This window comes from Pelophylax lessonae (genome assembly GCF_965119305.1).
Source record: "Pelophylax lessonae genome assembly, chromosome: 13".
NCBI lineage: Eukaryota > Metazoa > Chordata > Amphibia > Anura > Ranidae > Pelophylax > Pelophylax lessonae.
The window spans coordinates 12845799-12869636 of NC_138780.1; the positions used below are offsets into that span (position 1 = coordinate 12845799).

Genomic DNA, 23838 nt, shown 5'->3' on the forward strand with positions numbered 1-23838 from the left:
TTGTGACAGATGACCTCTGAGCTACCCCTGAAGAAGAAGCCAAGTGACTCTGAAACGCGTTGGTTTCTAATAAATATATATATGATATAATAAAAAAATATATATATATAGATAAAATATATATATAAATATAAGATATAATAAAAAAAGATATATATATATAAATATGATATATAATATATTTGAATATAATATATATTTATAAATATAAGGTATAAAAATATATATAAATATTATATATATATATATATATATATATATATATAATTGATAATATTATATATTATATAAATATAATATAAGTATAAGCTATAATAAAAAATGAGATAGATTATATATATATATATATATATATATATAAATATAGAGAGAGAGCTATACACACACACTCACAGGTGCATCTCATAAAATTATAATATCATTGAAATGTAAACATTTTTCAGTAATTCAAATAAAAAAGTGAAACACGTATATTTTATATAGATCGATTACAAACAAACAGAGTTGATAGATTACAAGCATTTCTTTTTAATTTTGATGATTATGGCTTACAGCTAGTGAGAACCCAAAATTCAGTATCTTGGAAAAGTAGAATATTACATAAGAAAAAAAAAAAAAAGGATTTTTAATACAGAAATATTGGCTTAGTGAAAAGTCTGTCCATGTGCAGTGTAGTATGCACGATATATTTTAGATAATAAATAAATATGATATATATATATATATATATATATATATATATATATATATATATATATATAACATTTTATTTTTTATTTTTTCCCGGCAGTTGTCTTTCTTGTTTTAGTTTTTGCACAGGATGTTGTGTTGATACCTTTTTAATATTTTGTATTGACATTGATTATGGAAAATAATTGATAAATATTCTATTTAAAAATAATAATCTATAGAAAATATTGATTGATTTATGCCGTGTACCTGTCACCTTTTGGTCTTCTCTATTTTTCTTCTTCCAATCCCCCCTCTAGATCCGGCCTACGTGACCGACATGCCCGCTGAAACCTATCTGCCAATCGGCATGCGCGGCATGATCAGGTGCCCAGCCAGAGCCAATCCACCACTGTTGTTCGTCAATTGGACCAAGGACGGCCTCCCGCTAGAGCTTAACAAGGTAGGAGACCACCATGACCCTAAGGGCCCTTTCACACTGGTGGTAATGGCTGTCGTCTGAGAAGAGATCTGCAGTGGACCACTTTTTAGAAGGCAGTATAGCAGCGGCTGATAGGCGTTCAGGATGCACTGTTGACACCTCCTAAAACTATATTTTTTTTCAATAGGCAACTATACATTGCCAGACTGTGCCAGAACTGTAAGACAATTATTCGGCAGTGGTTGCGGTGCCGCCCCATTGGTTGCAATTGGCGAGTTCAACGGGTGGTGTCTCACTATGCAGCCCTAGTTAGAATTGCTGTGGCTGCAATCCACGCCAGACAATTGTCGCACGCTTTCACAGGCTGGGTACATTTTCTCTGTATTTTCTATGATAGAGAATCATTTCTATGATCATCAGCTCCATCTAGTGACCAAAATGCAGTATATTCTCTCATTCAGGTGTTTCAGAAAAAACTATCACAAATCCCATTTTGGCCACTAGATGGAGCTGATGGTCATAGGAATTAATCTGTTAAATAAAATACAGTACTGTATATCCAATCTGCAAATCACATTTTGGCCACTAGATGGGGCTGATGGTCATAGCAATTAATCGGTTAGAGAAAATTCATCCAATCTGCACAAATGTTCATGACTTTTTTTTTTTAACTAGACCCCTTTGTGTTTACAAGATGTCACTTTGTTAACAAGATCTTTGTAACAAGATGTTACAAGATGTAGAATGTAAATCCAGCCAGTTACAAAGCAACATCTATTATTTTATTTTATTTATTTCAGGTACTTCTATAGCGCCGTCAATTTTACGCAGCGTTTTACATATACATTGTACATTCACATCAGTCCCTACCTTCAAGGAGCTTACAATCTATTTTATCTTAAAAATGAAATATTATAAACTATTATATTTATATTAAAATATATATAACAGAACATAAATATTAGTTAATATATTTAATTTTTAATATAAAATGTTTCAATTTATATTTTTTTAAATATAATATAGTATGCAGTAATATAATATATAATAGCTTAATTATATATTATTTAGAATATAGTTTATATAATATATTTTCTTAAATATATATATAAATAGTTTATATTATATTTTAAAAATGAAATCATATAAACTATTACATTTTAAATGTATATTAAAAATGAAATCATATATAAAAATTGTTTTATATATTTCATTTTTAATATAAATATAAAATGATTATATTTAACAAATGAAATACAGTTTTATATATTTCACTTTTAAAATATGAAATGTACGTTTTATATTATTTCATTTTTTTTAAATAGAATATATTATAGTTTATATATTATTTCACTTTTATTATGAATAAAAATGTATTAGTTATATTTTTTCATATTTTAAATTACATTTGTGCAAGTTCAGATACATTTGTATCTGAATATATAACAGGACATAAATATAATAGTTAATATATTTAATTTATAATATAAATATAAAATGTTTTAGTTTATATTTTTTTAAATATAATATATGCAGTAATATACAATAGTTTAATTATATATTATATTTATAATCTACTTTTATATTTTATTTATATATATATATATATATATATATATATATATATATATAAAAAATAGTTTATATTATAAAGATGAAATAATATAAACTATTACATTTTATATTTGTATTAAAAATGAAATCCTATATAAACAATAGTTTTATATATGATTTCATATTTAATATAAAACGATTATATTTAAAAAATGAAATATAGTTTTATATATTATTTCATTTTTAAAATATGAAATGTGTGTATATATATATATATATATATATATATTTTTTTTTTTAATACAATATATTATATTTTATATATTCTTTCACTGTTTTAATATGAATAAAAATGTAATAGTTTATATTTTTTTCATATTTTAAAGGACATTTGTGCAAGTTCAGATACATTTGTTCTATTTCTTGTTTTTTTTTTTGATCAAATTTTATTTGAGCTGACTTTAACATGTCTGGTATTGAGGAGTTCCAAAAAATATATATTTGGGTGGATGTGGCAAGGTAATTTTTTTAAATTATTTAAAAGTGCTAAGAGTAACTAAAAAATTGTATTTTCTAAAAGCGCACAAGCATAGTTTCAAAATTAACACCGCATTAAAAAGTATGCAGCCTCAGGATGCGGAGATTGTACTGACTGTGTTAAATATATAATATTTTATATAATGTGGTATTTATGGAGTTTCTCCTCCATTCTTGTTGCCAGTTCCCAGGATGGTACCTGGAAGGGGACGGCTCCATTGTTGTGGCAACGGGGAATGATGATGCCCTTGGCACGTACACCTGCACCCCCTACAACAGCTACGGAAGCTTGGGGGTGTCTCTTCCCACCGCTGTCATCTTGAAGGTATGTTGGACCATCTGACAATCCTGTTTCAAATTATGTAGAATGTTTTTTTTTAAGTATGTATGTGTTTTTGGGTTTAGATAATTTAAAGGGTAACATCACTTTTTTTTTTAACACTTAGGGCCAACTTCCCCCTTTCCCTTCTCATACATAAAACCCAAACCTTCTTTATTCCCAATAGCAACCTCCTCCATCATCTGCAACCTGGATCGACTCTAGTGGCTCCTAAGTCTCCTTCACTGAGTTAGTGGACAGCCAGGTACTAGGTCCTATGGAGATGCAGTTCACTTGCAAGCCTGCAGGGGGGGGGGGTGGTTTCTCAATTTGTACCTGTGGAGAAAGGCCACACAGGTGCAGTACATTGTGGGCCCGTTGACTCTGAGAAAAGGACTGAAGGGCCGCTGGAGGAGTGTGTAGGCCATGGCTGATGGAGGACTTTGCTGGCTGGTTGGACTTAAATTGTGGGCTATATGTGTGGGATGGGGAAGGCTAGGGTTGGGCAGTTGGTCCCAAGTGTTATAGAAAAGGCCTCAACATTGACAACCTACTATTTCTTCATTGTGCCACCATGATTCCTCTTATTATGTCTTTTTTTTTTTATGCTTTTATTAGGATCCACCCTCCTTTACCGACCTTCCAAAAGAGGAGTATTTCCAGGATGTGGGAAGGGAGCTGATCATCCCTTGTGCTGCCTCCGGGGACCCACCTCCCGATATCAGCTGGGCCAAGGTGAGCGTGGACAAATATGGCTGACATAAATGGAGAATCCCAGCCAAATCTTTTATATATATATTGATAAACGAAGGAAGGGTTAGAGCAGGCATTCTCATCCAAGGTTTCTCCAGAGGTTACTAGAAATTCCTTGAGCTGTGGCTGATTGACCTTCCATCTCATGGTGACTCCATAGTTCCAGGGTCTGACCTCCCATCTTATGGTGCCTCCATAGTTCCAGGGTCTGACCTCCCATCTGTTGGTGCCCCCATATTTCAGGGGCCTGACCTCCCATCTGTTGGCCCCCACATAGTTCCAGGGCCTGACTTCCCCTCCGATGGTGCCTCCATAGTTCAAGGGCCTGACCTCCCCTCTGTTGGTGCCCCCATAGTTCCAGGGCCTGACCTCTCATCTGTTGGTGCCCCCATAGTTCCAGGGCCTGACCTCCCATCTGTTGGTGCCCCCATAGTTCCAGGGCCTGACCTCCCATCTGTTGGTGCCCCCATAGTTCCAGGGCCTGACCTCCCATCTGTTCGTGCCCCCATAGTTCCAGGGCCTGACCTCCCATCTGTTGGTGCCCCCATATTTCCAGGGTCTTACCTCCCCTCCCATCTGTTGGTGCCTGACCTCCCATCTGTTGGTGCCCCCATAGTTCAAGGGCCTGACCTCCCATCTGTTGGTGCCCCCATAGTTCCAGGGCCTGACCTCCCATCTGTTGGTGCCCCCATAGTTCCAGGGCCTGACCTCCCATCTGTTGGTGCCCCCATAGTTCCAGGGCCTAACCTCTCCTCCGATGGTGCCTCCATAGTTCCAGGGCCTGACCTCCCATCTGTTGGTCCCCACATAGTTCCAGGGCCTAACCTCTCCAATGGTGCCTCCATAGTTCCAGGACCTGACCTCCCATCTGTTGGTGCCCCCATAGTTCCAGGGCCTGACCTCCCATCTCTTGGTGCCCCCATAGTTCCAGGGCCTGACCTCCCATCCAATGATGCCTCCATAGTTCCTGGGCCTAACCTCTCCTCCAATGGTGCCTCCGTAGTTCCAGGGCCTGACCTCCCATCTGTTGGTGCCCCCATATTTCCAGGGCCTGACCTCCCCTCCGATAGTGCCTCGATAGTTCAAGGGCCTGACCTCCCATCTGTTGGGTCCCCCATATTTCAGGGGCCTGACCTCCCATCCGATAGTGCCTTCAAAGTTCCAGGGCCTGACCTGCCATCTGATGGCGCCTCCATTGTTCCAGCTCAAACCTTAATTGGCAGAGCCAATGGCGTGACACCAATAATCGCTTTAGCTAACTGAAAGGGTGGAATTCTGACTACTACTGTACGGGGTCAAATTCCTTCTGTTTCCCACCAGTGTAACCAAGTAGGGTTCACCAAGACCTAAAAGTTATTGTGTGGTTAAAGTAGAATAGTTGGGTTAGAACCTCTTGCAGAATGTTTATTACTTTATTTGTCCCACTGGGGAAATTCACCTGCTCCGTTCATCCTGGTAACCCTTGACAAAAGGAGGATGGGAACCCCAAATCTTTACAGTTGTCACTGAGTGAAAACCATCATTAGACGGCAACTGTCTAAGGGGGGAATTTCCCTTTACTTTGGAGATATTTTTTCCCACTTCCTATGTTGTCTCACAGACAGGAAGTGAGGCTTAAACTTTCCACTGGAGACACTTGTTCTGATGACCACTGTCTGCCCATTGTCCTGGTTCTGTCATGAATTGATCTATTAACGGGACCTGTTTTGTCCTACAGCTTGGGATGCCCAGTAAAAGTGGAGCTCAGATGGATGTAAACGGCAGTTTGATATTCAGACCTCTCACCAAGGAGGAACACGGCATGTGGGAATGTGCCGCTGCCAATAACGTGGCCAGAATCAGCACGCGCACTTCCGTCTTTGTATTGGGTATGTTGTATGTGCAGGTATAGGACAGTAGAAGTTTGTTTACTGTTACAGATGCTTTTTGATCCAGAACATTTCATGTGGAACGTGTGTAAAAATCAATAGGGCTGAAGAGCTGGTGCCTTAAAAGAACCATTCATTTCCTCCAGTCTGTTTTTAGTGAGCCGCATTTTCCTGGGTGAGCAGTCTACATGGGCTTCAGCTTTAACCCAGATCTGTCCCTATCTTAAGAGTTGACCATGCAAAGTCCCTGCTTAAGAGAAGACACCTAAAGGTTCTTACTTAGGAGTAGACACCGCAAGGTACCTGCTTAAGGGTTGACCATGCAAGGTCCCTGCTTAAGAGAAGACACCAAAAGCTTCTTAAGAGGAAACACTGCAAGGTCCCTGCTTAAGAGTTGACCATGCAAGGTCCCTGCTTAAGAGAAGACATCAAAAGGTTCTTACCGAAGAGTAGACACCGCAAGATCCCTGCTTAAGAGTTGACCATGCAAGGTCTCTGCTTAAGAGAAGACACCAAAAGGTTCTTACTTAAGAGGAAACGCTACAAGGTCCCTGCTTGAGAGTTGACCATGCAAGGTCCCTGCTTAAGAGTTGACCATGCAAGGTCCCTGCTTAAGAGTTGACCATGCAAGGTCCCTGCTTAGGAGAAGACACCAAAAGGTTCTTACTTAAGCAAGGACCTTGCAGTGTTTCCTCTTAAGTAAGAACCTTTTGGTGTCTTCTCCTAAGCAGGGACCTTGCATGGTCAACTCTTAAGCAGGGACCTTGCAGTGTTTCCTCTTAAGTAAGAACCTTTTGGTGTCTTCTCTTAAGCAGAGACCTTGCAGTGTTTCCTCTTAAGAACCTTTTGGTGCCTTCTCTTAAGCAGGGACCTTGCATGGTCAACTCTTAAGCAGGGACCTTGCATGGTCAACTCTTAAGCAGGGACCTTGCATGGTCAACTCTCAAGCAGGGACCTTGCAGCGTTTCCTCTTAAGTAAGAACCTTTTGGTGTCTTCTCTTAAGCAGAGACCTTGCATGGTCAACTCTTAAGCAGGGACCTTGCATGGTCAACTCTTAAGCAGGGACCTTGCATGGTCAACTCTCAAGCAGGGACCTTGCAGCGTTTCCTCTTAAGTAAGAACCTTTTGGTGTCTTCTCTTAAGCAGAGACCTTGCATGGTCAACTCTTAAGCAGGGACCTTGCGGTGTTTCCTCTTAAGTAAGAACCTTTTGGTGTCTTCTCTTAAGCAGGGGCCTTGCATGGTCAACTCTTAAGGAGTAGACACCGCAAGGTACCTGCTTAAGAGTTGACCATGCAAGGTCCCTGCTTAAGAGAAGACACCAAAAGGTTCTTACTTAAGGAGTAGACACCGCAAGGTCCCTGCTTAAGAGTTGACCATGCAAGGTCTCTGCTTAAGAGAAGACACCAAAAGGTTCTTAAGAGGAAACGCTGCAAGGTCCCTGCTTAAGAGTTGACCATGCAAGGTTCCTTCTTAAGAGAAGGCACCAAAAGGTTCTTAAGAGGAAACACCGCAAGGTCCCTGCTTAAGAGAAGACACCAAAAGGTTCTTACTTAAGGAGTAGACACCGCAACGTAACTGCTTAAGAGAAGACACCATAGGTTCTTACCTAAGAGTAGACACTTCAAGGTGCCTGCTTAACAGTTGATCACGCAAGGTCCCTGCTTAAGAGAAGACACCAAAAGGTTTTTACCCAAGAGTAGACACCTCAAGGTCCCTGATTAAGGCTGGCCATACCTTATACAATCTTCTTATTCAAATTAATTTAGATTTACCTTCAACTATGTAGTGAGTAGTGTAAGGGCCTGCCTGATTGCATATGAATTGAAAGTGTTTAGGTTTGACCTCCTATTATATGATTTTGTTAAATCTAAAGGAAAACTGTAGAAGAAAATGGTATAATGTATGGCCAGCCTAAGAGAAGACACCAAAAGGTTCTTACCTAAGAGTAGACACCTCAAGGTCCCTGCTAAGGGAAGACACCAAAAGGTTCTTACTTAAGTAAATACCTCAAGGTCCTTGCTTAAGAGTTGACCTTGCAAGGTTTAGAGTAGACACCAAAAGGTTCTTACCTAAGAGTAGACACCTCAAGGTCCCTGCTTAAGAGTTGACCTTGCAAGGTCCCTGCTTAAGAGTAGACACCAAAAGGTTCTTACCTAAGGAGTAGACACCTCAAGGTCCCTGCTTAAGAATTGACCTTGCAAGGTCCCTGCTTAAGAGTAGACACCAAAAGGTTTTGACCTAAGGAGTAGACACCTTAAGGTCCCTGCTTAAGAGAAGACACCAAAAGGTTCTTACTTAAGTAGACACCTCGAGGTCCCTGCTTAAGAGTTGACCTTGCAAGGTCCCTGCTTAAGAGTAGACACCAAAAATGTTCTTACCTAAGGAGTAGACACCTCAAGGTCCCTGCTTAAGAGTTGACCTTGCAAGGTCCCTACTTAAGAGTAGACACCAAAAGGTTCTTACCTAAGGAGTAGACACCTCAAGGTCCCTGCTTAAGAATTGACCTTGCAAGGTCCCTGCTTAAGAGTAGACACCAAAAGGTTTTGACCTAAGGAGTAGACACCTTAAGGTCCCTGCTTAAGAGAAGACACCAAAAGGTTCTTACTTAAGTAGACACCTCGAGGTCCCTGCTTAAGAGTTGACCTTGCAAGGTCCCTGCTTAAGAGTAGACACCAAAAATGTTCTTACCTAAGGAGTAGACACCTCAAGGTCCCTGCTTAAAAGTTGACCACTCAAGGTCCCTGCTTAAGAGTTGACCACTCAAGGTCCCTGCTTAAGAGTTGACCACTCAAGGTCCCTGCTTAAGAGTTGACCACTCAAGGTCCCTGCTTAAGAGTTGACCACTCAAGGTCCCTGCTTAAGAGTTGACCACTCAAGGTCCCTGCTTAACTAAAAAAAATCTGTTCTATCCTGAAGCTTACATTTTTCAGAATTCAGACCAAAGTTCTGCCTCCACAGAGGTCAACCGTGAACCTACAAGCTTCCTGTCTAGAAGGGGTTTTCCTACCGGCCTCTAACGATCCCTTGGTGGATGTTCTACCTAGTGACAGTAATAGAAGGAACCTTTTGGTGCCCATTCTTAGGAAGAGCCTTTCATTAAAAAATTGCAATGGCGGCCAAGTTCTTCTGAAGGCTGAATCTCTAAGACCGATATTTTGTCTTGTACCAGACTCTTATCATGTAATATCATTTTTTTGCAGGCACCAGTCCCCACGCAGTCAGCAATGTGTCCGCCCAGTCGTTGGTGAACTCAATAAACATCACCTGGAGCCCTGGCTTCGATGGAGGATACTTCCAGAGGTTCAGCGTTTGGTATGCCCCGCTGTGAGTTTTGTTTTACTAACCTTAGAAGGAGATATATCTATGGTCTATGCATGGAAGTCTTGTCCTTGTCCATACTTCCATTTTTCCATAAGAAGACATCTACCCTCCAAGAAGTTTCCTTTATCACCCTGAGCAATGGTGAAAGAAAGACCCCTCCGATCTCTTCTTTTCCCTGGTGCTCTTCCAAATTCTAGAGCTTCGCTCCCTTCTTTTTTGGTAAGCGGCTCGCTGGACTGGACATCCCATTGAAGAGACTACAAGACCAGTTTAGGCTTTCATCTGTATCATTGCTCTTGCTGTTCTTTGAGTCCTGTACTGGGACTATTCAATTATCTATGACCTAATGGGGTCATCTGCAGACATTGGACCCTCTGCGTGCAAAAAGGACATCCACAGCATTCTTATACCTGTGCTCGTAAAAGGTCACCTGGAGCCCCCCCCAAGATGTATTAACATTATGTGTCAGCAAAAATCCCTCCACAAAAACGCTGAGCACTGATGCTTACCCCCTAAGTACACCCCACTGCTGAAATCCCCCCTCTCAGCAAAAATATTTGCCCCACCCATCTCCTAATTCCCCCAGCACTAATCTACATGTTTACCCCCTAAGTATAAATTCCCCCCTCCTCCCAGTACAAATCCACCCCCCTCCTCAAATCCCCCCCCCCAGCACTAATCTGCATGCTTACCCACTAAGCATGAATCCCCCCCCCCCCTCCTAGTACAAGTCCACCTCCTGCTGAAATCCCCCTTCTCAGCACAAATCTTTGCCCCATCCATCTCCTAATTCCCCCAGCACTAATCTACATTGTTGCCCCAGCACTAATCTACATGCTTACCCCCCAAGTATAAATCCCCCCCTCCTCCCAATATAAATCCCCCCCCATCCCTAATCTGCATGCTTACCCACTAAGCATGAAACCCCCCCCTGCTGAAATCCCCCCCTCTCAGCACAAATCTTTGCCCCATCCATCTCCTAATTCCCCCAACACTAATCTACATGCTTACCCCCCAAGGATAAATTCCCCTCTCCTCCCAGTACAAATAACACCCCCATCCCCAAATCCCACCCGCCCCAGCACTAATCTGCATGCTTTCCCACTAAGCATGAAACCCCCCTCCTCCTAGTACAAATCCACCCCCCCTGCTGAAATCCCCCCTCTCAGCACAAATCTTTGCCCCATCCATCTCCTAATTCCCCCAGCACTAATCTACATGCTTACCCCCTAAGTATAAAAAATTCCCCCCTCCTCCCAGTACAAATCCACCCCCAGCCCCAAATCCCCCCCCCCCCCCCGCACTAATCTGCCTGCTTACCCACTAAGCATGAATCCCCCCTCCTCGTACAAATCCATCCCCTGCTGAAATCCCCCTTCTCAGCACAAATATTTGCCTCCCCCCCCCCAAAAAAAAAAAAAAGATCACCCTTCCTAGCACAAATCCTCTACCCCTAAAATTTCTCCCTCCTAATCCCCCAACCCTTTGCACGAAAAAAGACATCCACAGCAGTCCTATAACTATGCATATAAAAGGTCAGCTGGAGCCCCCTGTACCCCCCCCCCCCCAAGATGTATTAGCATTATGTGTCAGCTAAAATCCCTCCACAAAAACACTGAGCACTAATCTGCATGCTTACCCCCTCCTCCCAGTACAAATCCATCACCCTGCTGAAATCCCCCCTCTCAGCACAAAGCTTTGCCCCACCCATCTCCTAATTCCCCCAGCACTAATCCACATGCTTAACCCCTACATATAAATTACCCCTCCTCCCAGTACACATCCACCCCCACCAGCACTAATCTGCATGCTTACCCCATAAGCATATATTCCCCTTCCTCCTAGTACAAGTCCACCCCCTGCTGAAATACCCCTTCTCAGCACAAATATTTGTCCCCCCCACCCAAAAAATTTAAAAAAATCACCCTTCCTAGCACAAATCCTCTACCCTTAAAATATCTCCCTCCTAATCTTCTAGTACCCATCACCCCCCCCCCTCCCCAGCACAAATCTTTCCCCTATCCCAACACAATTTACCACTATTAGCACCCCACCCAATTCTCCCTTCTAGAACAATACCCCCTGCCGGCCCCCCCCCCCCAAATTCCCCTTTTAAACCCAATCCCCCCCACCTCACATGATACCACAGTGCCTGGGGCAGCAGCCCCCCCTGCCCATCTCTTGTCCCAGCCCGGACTGCACCCCACCTCTCCGTCCCCCAGCACGTTTCCTTCTATACATGTTTTCAGCACTTTACTGCAAGGATGTGCTATCTAGGAATAATTTTAGGACTGTTTGCACTGGGATCAGCCAGATAGGAAGAGCTGCGGACTATGGAACAGGTTTTATTCGTACCCCCCCTGTGTAAGAATGCAAATCAGATCCATCTCCTTGTCATGTAGCCCATCTAACGTGTAGTGTGTAGATCCCATTCTATAGATGCATTCATCCTGAGCAGCCCGGTTTGTACAGAAGATACAATGATGCAAAAAAAGAATAATTAAATTGTGATCACATATAATTATCCGTGTTTATAAATAATTGATTGGTATAAATCTGCTGTACAAATCAAACATTTTCACATCAATCTCACATTTTACCGATGTTGGCATTGGTAGATTTGGTTTTGGGTGAAATGAATAACAAAATATTTTAGAAAAAGTATCATCTTTATTTTCTTTTGAGGTATAAAATTGATACAAAACTGATACAGATGGTTTACGGTGACCTATATCTGGGGTCACCAAACAATGACACACTGACGCTTGGGGGTCCAGAACAATGACACACTGACACTTGGGGGTCCCAGAACAATGACACCCTGACACTTGGGGGTCCCAGAACAATGACACACTGACACTTGAGGGTCCAGAACAATGGCACACTGACACTTGGGGGGGCCCCAGAACAATGACACACTGACGCTTGGGGGTCCAGAACAATGACACACTGACACTTGGGGGTCTCGAACAATGACACCCTGACACTTGGGGGGCTCAGAACAATGACACACTGACACTTGGGGGTCCAGAACAATGACACACTGACACTTGGGGGTCCAGAACAATGACACACTGACACTTGGGGGTCCAGAACAATGACACACTGACACTTGGGGGGCTCAGAACAATGACACCCTGACACTTGGGGGTCCCAGAACAATGACACACTGACACTTGGGGGGGCCCCAGAACAATGACATACTGACGCTTGGGGGGGCCCCAGAACAATGACATACTGACGCTTGGGGGGGCCCCAGAACAATGACATACTGACGCTTGGGGGTCCAGAACAATGACACACTGACACTTGGGGGTCCCAAAACAATGACACCCTGACACTTGGGGGTCCCAGAACAATGACACACTGACACTTGGGGGGGCCCCAGAACAATGACACACTGACGCTTGGGGGTCCAGAACAATGACACACTGACACTTGGGGGTCCCGAACAATGACACCCTGACACTTGCGGGGCTCAGAACAATGACACTTGGGGGTCCCGAACAATGAAACACTGACACTTGGGGATCCCATAGCAATGACACACTGACACTTGGGGGTCCAGAACAATGACACACTGACACTCGGGGGTCCAGAACAATGACACACTGACACTTGGGGGTCCAGAACAATGACACACTGACACTTGGGGGGCTCAGAACAATGACACACTGACACTTGGGGGTCCCAGAACAATGACACACTGACACTTGGGGGGGCCCCAGAACAATGACACACTGACGCTTGGGGGTCCAGAACAATGACACCCTGACACTTGGGGGTCCCAGAACAATGAAACACTGACACTTGGGGGTCCCAGAACAATGAAACACTGACACTTGGGGGGGCCCCAGAACAATGACACACTGACGCTTGGGGGTCCAAAACAATGACACACTGACACTTGGGGGTCCCGAACAATGACACCCTGACACTTGGGGGGCTCAGAACAATGACACTTGGGGGTCCCGAACAATGAAACACTGACACTTGGGGATCCCATAGCAATGACACACTGACACTTGGGGGTCCAGAACAATGACACACTGACACTCGGGGGTCCAGAACAATGACACACTGACACTTGGGGGTCCAGAACAATGACACACTGACACTTGGGGGTCCCAGAACAATGACACAATGACACTTGGGGATCCCAGAACAATGACACACTGACATTTCCGGGTCCAGAACAATGATACACTGACATTTGCGGGTCCAGAAGAATGACACACTGACACTTGGGGGACCAGAACAATGACACACTGACACTCAGGATCCCAAACAGCAAGGCACTGATCCCTGGGAGGATCCCTAAAATAACACCCACACATAACTGGTCCCCAATACAACTACATGTGAGGCTCCAAGAACAATGACACACTGATACTAGGGGGTTCCAAAATGACACCCATACTTGATGGTCCCCAAAACAATTACACTTGAGGTTTCCAGAACAAAGACACACTAACAAGACACACTGACATTCGGGGTTCTGGAATAATGACACACTGATCCATGTCACCCTTCATTTGGTGGTCCCCAAGACAAGGACACACTGATTCGCCAGAGTCCAGAACATAGTGCACAGACACTCAGGATCCCAAACAATATATTATTTGGGGATCCTTTGGATCCCCAAAATAACACCTTCTCTTACTGGTTTCTAAAACAACTACATTTTAAGTTCTAAGAACAATGACACACTGACACTTGAGGGTCTAGAACATTGACACACTGATCTTCGTGGGTTCCCAAAATGATACCCATACTTGGTGGCCCCAAACACAAATTGATGTTCCCAGAACACCAACACTTTGGGGTCCTGCTACAATGACACACTGATCCTTTGGGGGTCCTCAAAATCCCATCCACACCTGGTGGTCCCCAAAACAGTGACACCCAGGGTCAGTTTCCTAGGAAGCTACAAGTTTGGGGACCCCCATCTCCTCTCACACTGGATCTACAGTCCCTTCTCCTCCCGGGATTGCTGCTGACCGGTGTTGGCTGTTTCGTCTGTTGGCAGGGTGAAGCGGCTCACTCACGGCCACCACGAGTGGATTTCCCTTGCCGCCTCGGTTGGTGCCAGTTATCTTGTGGTGGAAAACCTGCAGTCGGAAAACTCGTACCAGTTCAGCGTTCTGTCTCAGAATAAGTTGGGAAGCGGGCCATTCAGTGAAATTGTGACAGCCTCTCCTCTCAGTAAGTGACCGTTTTGTCTCTTTCTGTCTCCTGTTCACCCTGGTGCTCCTTCGTGTGGTCCTGTCACTGGTGGCTCTCCTTTCTCGTCTCTAACACCCGCTAAACATTTCCTCCTCTTCAATAACCACTAATGTTTTGGCCTCTCAGGTATCCCTCCCACCACCTTACCTCCACCTGTACCCACCACAGACTCTCGGGATACTCTGACTCCCCCCCGCTACCTTTCGGCCAATGAGACCTCCAATGGAGTGCTGCTGACCTGGGCCCCACCCCTGCGGTCCTTCCTTCCTCTGCGTGGGTATGGTCTGGAGTGCAGACGTGATGAGGGAGCCTGGGAGCTTCTTGATGAGTCCATTCCAACCACCCAGACAGAGCTTCTGGTTCCTGGGCTGTTTAAGGTAAGAAGGCGGCTGAGACCACTAGATGGTGCTGTGGTACAAGAAAAAAAAAAAAAACCTGCTGAATGCCAGTCTGTGATTGGTTCAAAACCAGCCAAAAGGCACAAATACAAATCTGATATTTTATTTATTTATACATATATATGTATGTATGTATGTATATATTTTTTTATATATATATATATATATATATATATATATATATATGTTGATTTCCCCTGGGTCTAACGCTAAAGTGTTCTTTGGACTTTTGGCACACACACACACTATATATACACATACATGCATATAGATTTTTTTTATATATATATATATATATATATAATGTAATGTATATATAGATATAATGTATATATAGATATATGTGTGTGTGTGTGTGTGTGTAAAAAAAGAAAAAGACACCAAAAGTCCAAAGAACACTTTAGCGTTAGACCCAGGGGAAGTCTACAACATACAATATATATATATATATATATATATATATATATATATATATATGTATATAAAATTTACATACACACACACACACATTATATATATATATATATATATATATATATATATATATATATTAAATAGATTTTTTTTATAAATATATATATATAAATAAAATATTGATTTTTTTATATATAAATAAAGTGTAGATTTTTTTTATATATAAATAACGTATAGATTTTTTTATTATATATATATATATATATATATATATATATATATATATATATATATATAAATAAATAAATAAAGTATAGATTTTCTTTATAAATATATATATATATATATATAAATAAAATCTAGATTAAAAAAAAATATATATATATATACACATTTTGTAGATTTCCCCTGGGTCTAGCGCTTTTTTGGACTTTTGGTGTTTTTTATACACATAATAAGTTGACATTAGGAGCACCTTCTTAAATTGATGGGACTAATCTGTGTACCACATGAGCACATACTGTAGCCAGTCTGTGGGAACAAGAATTATTGTTGGTTGGTAGGGGATCAAATACGTATTTTATTCACTGAACTGCAACTCATTTTATAACATTTGTATTATGTGTTTTTTTCTGGATTTTGGGTTGATATTCTGTCTCTATCATATAAAATACAACCTATGATAAAAATTATAGACCCTTCATTTCTTTGTAAGTGGGGAAAAATGACATAATATGCCGGGGATAAAATAACTGCTTGCAGACCGCCCGCCGCCGGTTTACTGCAGCAGGCTGGCTCGGTTGCGCAAACCGACGTAGGGGTACGTCGGCTCGCGGGAGCGGTACTGTGGGCTAGCGCACTCTCACCCCCCCACTAGGAAAGCGGGGATGCTGATGCAGGGGACTGGTGGCACTGACTGCCGCCGGCCACCCGAGATCGCTCCCCGGTGAGAAAGAAGGACGGTCTGCTGTTTACTATGCTTCAGGTATGATCTAACGCAGTGAATGTGTGTGTTAATTTAGAAAAGGAAGGGGATGGTAAGCGATCTATTAATTAACTCCTTCCCCCGCTCTCCATCCTGAAACATCCCCCGCATAAGCCAGGGGGAGAGGAGGGAAGCCAGCAGCACTGAGGTGGGGGGCGTGCAACACTGTGGAGGGCAGTGATGGCGAACCCATGGCACATGTGCTACAGCTGGCACGCAGAGCTCTCTGTGGGCACACGAGGAAGAAGAGCACACACCGCTGACCGGCTAACCTTTACAAGGTCAGCAGCTTTGTGGGGGGTGCAATAGTGAGCAGGGCATGTAGAAGTAAGCAAAGAGGGGGGGCTTTGGGGTGCAGAGGTGAGTAGCTGGGTTGGGGTGCATTTACATATGCAGCATCCCTTGCTGCTCTTCTGAGAAGCAATCCACAGTGGATCAATTTTCAGACGGCAGTTGGCTGGGAGGTGATATATCACATTCCCACCCCCGGTATTAAATCTCTGGCACTTTGAAACCGATAAGTTGGTTTTGTGTTGCAGTTTGGGCACTCGGGCACACCCCGCGCACATGCCTATGGTTAAAGCCCTAGTCTTTTTTTTTTTTTTTTTTACACCATCTTTGTGCGATAGTCCATAGACACAGCAGGGGAGGAGAGGAAATATTTCCAAAGTGAGGGAAGCCCCCTCTTCAAACATTTGTAACCAGAAAACCCCATTGAAAGATTTCTCACTATTCCTGTTCTGGTGAGAACTCAACATTGTGGATTTTCTTTTACTTTTAGTCCTGGGGACACAGGAACATACAGGTCCAAATATAAATAATACAAAAATAGAATCTAACTCTAATCTTCCCAGCAGGGACCTAGACAGCAAGAGGAACTGAAGGGGGTTCTAACCCTTCACACTCCATCCAAAACAAAAAGTTGTGGCTTCAGCTATACTTTAATTGATATTGTCCCCAAAACAGCTCCCCCCCCCCCATTTTAATCAAGTGAGTATTTTTCTATAAAACATATGATGTAGAACAAGTCACCCATCTGCTCCATACTGAACAAGCTCTGACCTGTTTTTCCCTGCAGGATTCCCTGTATGAATTCCGAATGGTGGCCTTTGCCGGTGATTACATCAGTGAGCCCAGTAATTCGGTGAACATTTCTACGTCAGGTGAGTGGGTGGGAAATTACAGTACAAGATGTATACCTAAAGGGAACAAGTACATATTTTATTTCCTTTTTTGTAAAAAAAAAAAAAGCCAGTTGGTTACAGACCTCAGTAGCTCAAGATAAGATATATACATGAGGAAATGGGTGGGAGCATTGACTTTGTTCTTTTTGATTGTATCCCTCTTACTTTTTGTCCTGACCAGTATACCGACAAGGTGTTTTACGGAGTATAACTTATTACCCTTGGTCTTCCAGAGTGCTTCTTTAAATGATACATCAGATACAAGTTTGTTTATAACCACAAATTGTAGCCAAAAAAATGTGTTCACACCATCGACATCTCACCCCAGCTAGACAGGGGATTTGTTTTCTGAGTGTACTGCAAGTATGGAGTTATTTTAAGTAAAATCCCTATATAAACTAACAATGAATCTGTTACTACAAGTCCAAATTCTCCCAGGATGGGAGAGAAGTTTTCTAAATTTGGAATTTGTTTTAGTTTGTTCTCATTGTGGAAAACCAGGTACTGAAAACCAGTGTGCTGGAATTGTATCCTCTACACTTAAACATCTCCCTTCCCCATTCTCAGCTCGACACTACTTACCTCTTCTCCTACCCAAAACTTGCTTCCTCCCTTCTCACTTCAACACTTACCCTCTCCCCTCCCCACCTCAACACTTACCCTCTCCCCTCCCCACCTCAACACTTACCCCCTTCCCACCCCAACATGTACCTCCTCCCCTTCTCACTTCAACACATACCCTCTCCCCTTCCTACCCTATAACTTGCCCTCTCCCCTCCCCACCCCAACAAGTTCCTCCTCCCCTTCTCACTTCAACACATGCCCTCTCCCCTTCTTACCTCTCCTACCCTATAACTTTCCCTCTCCCCTCCCCCACCTCAACACTTACCCCCTTCCCACCCCAACATGTACCTCCTCCCCTTCTCACTTCAACACATACCCTCTCCCCTTCCTACCCTATAACTTGCCCTCTCCCCTCCCCACCCCACCCCACCCCAACAAGTTCCTCCTCCCCTTCCCACTCCAACATGTACCTCCTCCCCTTCCTACCTCTCCTACCCTTTAACTTGCCCTCTCCCCTCCCCACCTCAACACTTACCCCCTTCCCACCCCAACATGTACCTCCTCCCCTTCCTACCTCTCCTACCCTATAACTTTCCCTCTCCCCTCCCCCACCTCAACACTTACCCCCTTCCCACCCCAACATGTACCTCCTCCCCTTCTCACTTCAACACATACCCTCTCCCCTTCCTACCCTATAACTTGCCCTCTCCCCTCCCCACCCCACCCCAACAAGTTCCTCCTCCCCTTCTCACTTCAACACATGCCCTCTCCCCTTCCTACCTCTCCTACCCTTTAACTTGCCCTCTCCCCTCCCCACCTCAACACTTACCCTCTTCCCACCCCAACATGTACCTCCTCCCCTTCTCACTTCAACACATACCCTCTCCCCTTCCTACCTCAACACTTATCCCCTCCCCACCTCTCCTGCCCTATAACTTGCCCTCTCCCCTCCCCACCTTAACACTTACCCCCTTCCCTGCCCCAAAGCTTGTACCTTCCCCTTCCCAGCCGCAACACTTACCCCCTTCCTACCCAAAAACCTACTTCCTCCCCTTCCTACCTCAACACATACTCCCTCCCCTACCCTATAGTTGGCCTTCTTCTTTCCCACCTCAACACTTACCCCCTACCCCAAAGTTTGCACCCTCCCCTTCTCATTTCAACACTTACCCTCTCCCCTTCTCATCTCAAAACGTATCCCCTCCCCTACTCTATATCATACCCTCTGAATTCCCCACCGCTTACCCTCTCCCTACCTCAAAGCTTGCATCGTCCCTTAACAAGCCCCAACGTGTACTGTACCTCCTCCCATTCTCCAACACTTACCCTCTCCCCTCCCCACCTAAACACTTCCTCTACCACAAAGCTTGCACCCTTCCCCTTCCCAGCCCCAACTCTTACCTCCTTCCCATCCCAAAATGTACTTTCTCCCCTTCTCATTTCAACACTTACCTTTTCCCCTTTCTACCTCAAAGTTTATCCCCTCCCCTACCCTATACCATGCCCTCTTCTCTCCCCACCGCCTACCCCCTCCCCTACCTCAAAGCATGCATTGTCCCCTAACAAGCCCCAACACCTATCCCCTTTCCACCGCAACATGTACTGTACCTCTCCTACCCCAAAAACCTACCACCTCCCCTTCTCACTTCAACACTTACCCTCTCCTCTTTCTGCCTCAACACTTACGCCTCCCCTACCTCTCCTGCCCTATAACTTGCTGTCTCCCCTCCCTTACCTCAAATTTTGTACCCTCCCCTTCCTAGCCCCAAACATTTACCCCCTTCCCACCCCAAAACTTGCTCCCCTTCTCATTTAAACACTCCCCCTCTCCACCTCAAAACGTATTCCCTCCCCTTCCTACCTCAACACATACCCCGTCCTACAACTCAAAAACTTGCTTCACCCCAACTCAACGTTTATCTCATCCCCCCCCCAACAAAACTTGCACTTCCCCAACTCAAAATTGACCCCCTCCTCTACCCCAAGACCTGCTATCTACCGTGCCCACCCCAACACTTATTCCTTCTCCTCCCCAACTCCCTGCCCACCCCAACATTTACCCCTACCCCAAAACTTGCCCTCTCCCTTTCTCACTCCAACACCTTCCCCCGCCCCAAAATGTGCCCGCTTGCCTACCTCAACAATTACACCTGTAGTCCAAATCAGGTGCAAAGCAGTCTAGTGTGACACTGCACAGATGTATGGTCAGTGAACATTGTTGTCACCCTAGGACAGGAAGTGGAAGGATCACTAGATAAAAAAAAAAAGGCGCAAAAAGCCTAAAAAAAAACAAAAACCCTAAAACAGCCCTCACATCTAAGGACTGGTAAGCTGCACTATATAACATTTTTGTTCTTGGGTTAGAAACACATTAACAGTATCATATTGTTTGCAGGAATGAAGGTCTATCCCGCGCACACCGAGCTCCCGGAAGTTCAGCAGAAGTCCCTTATGGCCGGAGTGGTTGGAGGAGCCTGCTTCCTTACCCTGGCGGTCATCCTAAGCACCATAGTTGCCTGCGTGATGAACCGACGGCGAGTCAGACGTCGCCAGAAACGGAGGCAGCAAGGTACGCAGGATAGGTAGAGGTGAGGCGATCTCAGCAACATGACACAGGATGGAAGCACAGGGGATGAGACAGCAAAGCATTCTGGGAGCAATTCCTAGTTAGGTTCCCAAAGTGTTATAGCCAACAACCCTACATTGTTAAAGTCAATGGAGTCTTTAGATAAGATTTTCTCAATTTTAGGATCCCGAAGTGTTATGGCCTACATTGTTAAAGTCAATGGAGTCACAGACATGACTAGGTATGGTGGGTATTGTAGTTCATGAACAACTGGAGGGCCTTAGTTTGAAGACCCCTGGCCTACATTGTTAAAGTCAATGGAGTCTTTAGACTTGCCTCAAGGCAGGCTTTTAGGTTTTGGCTTTAGATACACTTTAAATTAGCAGTTAAGCTCTAGCACTTTTTTTTTCATCCCTTGAGGGACACAGCTTGGACACTAAGCAAAAGTAGGTTGCTTTTTACCATTTCACCACTAGGTGGCAGTATAACTCTAGGTTACTTATTACCAAGGAGTGTCCCTCTGTGAAAAAGGACTTTACATTGAGTACAAAAATCCTTATTTTCCCTCCCACCTATTGAGGGACACAGCTTGGTAATAAGCAACTTAGAATTATACGGCTGCCTACAGGAGAAATGGACACTATGTAAAACTGGGTTGCTTATTTACCAAGCTGTGTCTCTCAGTGGACTCAGAGAAAACGATTTTGTGGGGAGTACAAGATCCTAATTTCCTCTATCACCCATTGAAGGACACAGCTTGGTAACAAGCAACCTGGGGTTATGCTGCCACATACAGGAGAAATTAGCACTAAGCAAAACTAGGTTGCTTATTACCAAGCTGTGTCCCTCAATGGATGAAAACATTGTTGAAGGTTAACTGCTAATTTAAAGTGTATCTAAAGCCAAAACGTTTTTTCATCCATTGAGGGAAACATCTTGGTAATAAGCAACCTATTTTTGCGCTTGGTGTTCACTTCCCCTGTAGATGGCAGTATAATTCTAGCGCATTACTAGGGATAGACCGATTATCGGCAAGGCCGATATGCACTTTCCCCGATATATCGGTATCGGCCGTCATTCTGCCTTCTTAGGCCGCCTCCCTCGCCTTTGATAGCCTCATCTGGAGTCAGGACTAGTCTCACAGGAGTGTATCACAGCCATACACCAACCTACAGCAGCCCGATGTCAGCCACGAACATCCACAGGCACTGTACCAGTGAGCCAGCCAGCCACCCACAGACAGGGTGCCAGACAGCCAGCCACCCACAGACAGGGTGCCAGACAGCCAGCCACTCACAGGCCCTGTACCAGACAGCCACCCACAGCCCCTGTGGCAGCCAGCCACCCACCTACCACAGGGTGCCAGACAGCCAGCCACCCACAGACAGGGTGCCAGACAGCCAGCCACTCACAGGCCCTGTACCAGACAGCCACCCACAGCCCCTGTGCCAGCCACCCACCCACCACAGGGTGCCAGACAGACAGCCAACCACAGACAGGGTGCCAGACAGACAGCCACTCACAGGCCCTGTACCAGCCAGCCACAGGCCCTGTACCAGCCAGCCACCCACAACCCCTGTGCCAGCAACCCAGCTACCACAGGGTGCCAGACAGCCAGCCACCCACAGACAGGGTGCCAGACAGCCAGCCACTCACAGGCCCTGTACCAGCCAGCCACAGGCACTGTACCAGCCAGCCACCCACAGGCCCTGTACCAGCCACCCACCTACCACAGGACAACTATTAGTCTTTCACTCCACAAATCTGCCCTTTATGGAAGAGTGGCAAGAAGAAAGCCATAAGAAGTCTCACTTGCAGTTTGTGAGAAACCATGTGGGGGACATAGCAAACGTGTGGAAGAAGGTGTTGTGGTCAGATGAGACTAAAATTGAACTTTTTGGTATAAAAGTAAAACGCTATGTGTGGCGGAAAACTAACACTGCACATTCCCCTGAACAAACCATCCCCACTGTGAAACATGGTGGTAGCAGCATCATGTTGTGGGGATGCTTTTCTTCAGCAGGGACAGGGAAGCTGGTCAGAGTTGAAGGGAAGATGGATGGAGCCAAATACAGGGCAATCTTAGAAGAAAACCTGTTAGAGTCTGAAAAAGACTTGAGACTGGGGCAGAGGTTCACCTTCCAGCAGAACAAGGACCCGAAACATATAGCCAGAGCTACAATGGAATGGTTTAGATCAAAGCATATTCATGTGTTAAAATTGCCCAGTCAATGTCTAGACCTAAATCCAATTGAGAATTTAAAAAGGCAAAAATGTCCCTCTCTAGATGTGCAAAGCTGGTAGAGACATCCCCAAAAAGACTTGCAGCTGTAATTGCAGGGAAAGGCGGTTCTACAAAGTACATTTAGGGAGGTGAATACAAATGCACTCCACACTTTTCAAACATTTGTAAAAAAAATTTGAAAACCATTTATCATTTTCCTTCCACTTTACAATTATGTGCCACTTTGTGTTGGTCTATCACATAAAATCCCTATAAAATACATTTACGTTTTTGGTTGTAACATCACAAAATGTGGAAACTTTCAAGGGGTATGAATACTTTTTCAAGGCACTGTATCTTTCAAATTTTAGAGGGGCCGGACTGTGGCCGTTGGGAGTAGAACATTTCCTTGTGTCAGTTACCATGCCCCATCATTGGTGTTAGTGGGAGGAATAGTGCCCCATCATTGGTGTCAGTAGGGGGAATAGTGTCCCATCGTTGGTATCAGTGGAAGGAATAGAGCCCCATCATTGGTGTCAGTAGGAGGAATAGTGTCCCATCGTTGGTATCAGTGGGAGGAATAGTGTCCCATCATTGGTGTCAGTGGGAGGAATAGTGCCCCATCATTGGTATCAGTGGGAGGAATAGTGCCCCATCATTGGTATCAGTGGGAGGAATGGTGCCCCATCATTGGCATCAGTGGGAGGAATAGTGCCCCATCGTTGGTGTCAGTGGAAGGACTAGAGCCCCATCATCGACAAGACAACTAGAGCTCCATCATCAGCATCGGTGAGAGGACTAGAGCCCCAGT

At 44.2% G+C, this 23838-nt stretch overlaps 1 protein-coding gene across 1 annotated transcript in view; it reads left to right on the plus strand.

Annotated features, from left to right (window-relative positions):
• The window catches only part of IGSF9 (immunoglobulin superfamily member 9), a 148872-nt gene that overhangs the window by 93729 nt on the left and 31305 nt on the right, over positions 1-23838 (plus strand). Inside the window, exons 9-17 of the mRNA XM_082275661.1 lie at positions 990-1132; positions 3387-3527; positions 4140-4256; positions 5992-6142; positions 9346-9469; positions 14496-14671; positions 14819-15069; positions 17568-17652; positions 20633-20806. Coding sequence (XP_082131787.1) covers positions 990-1132; positions 3387-3527; positions 4140-4256; positions 5992-6142; positions 9346-9469; positions 14496-14671; positions 14819-15069; positions 17568-17652; positions 20633-20806 — 1362 coding nt within the window. The remainder of the gene's footprint in view (positions 1-989; positions 1133-3386; positions 3528-4139; positions 4257-5991; positions 6143-9345; positions 9470-14495; positions 14672-14818; positions 15070-17567; positions 17653-20632; positions 20807-23838) is intronic.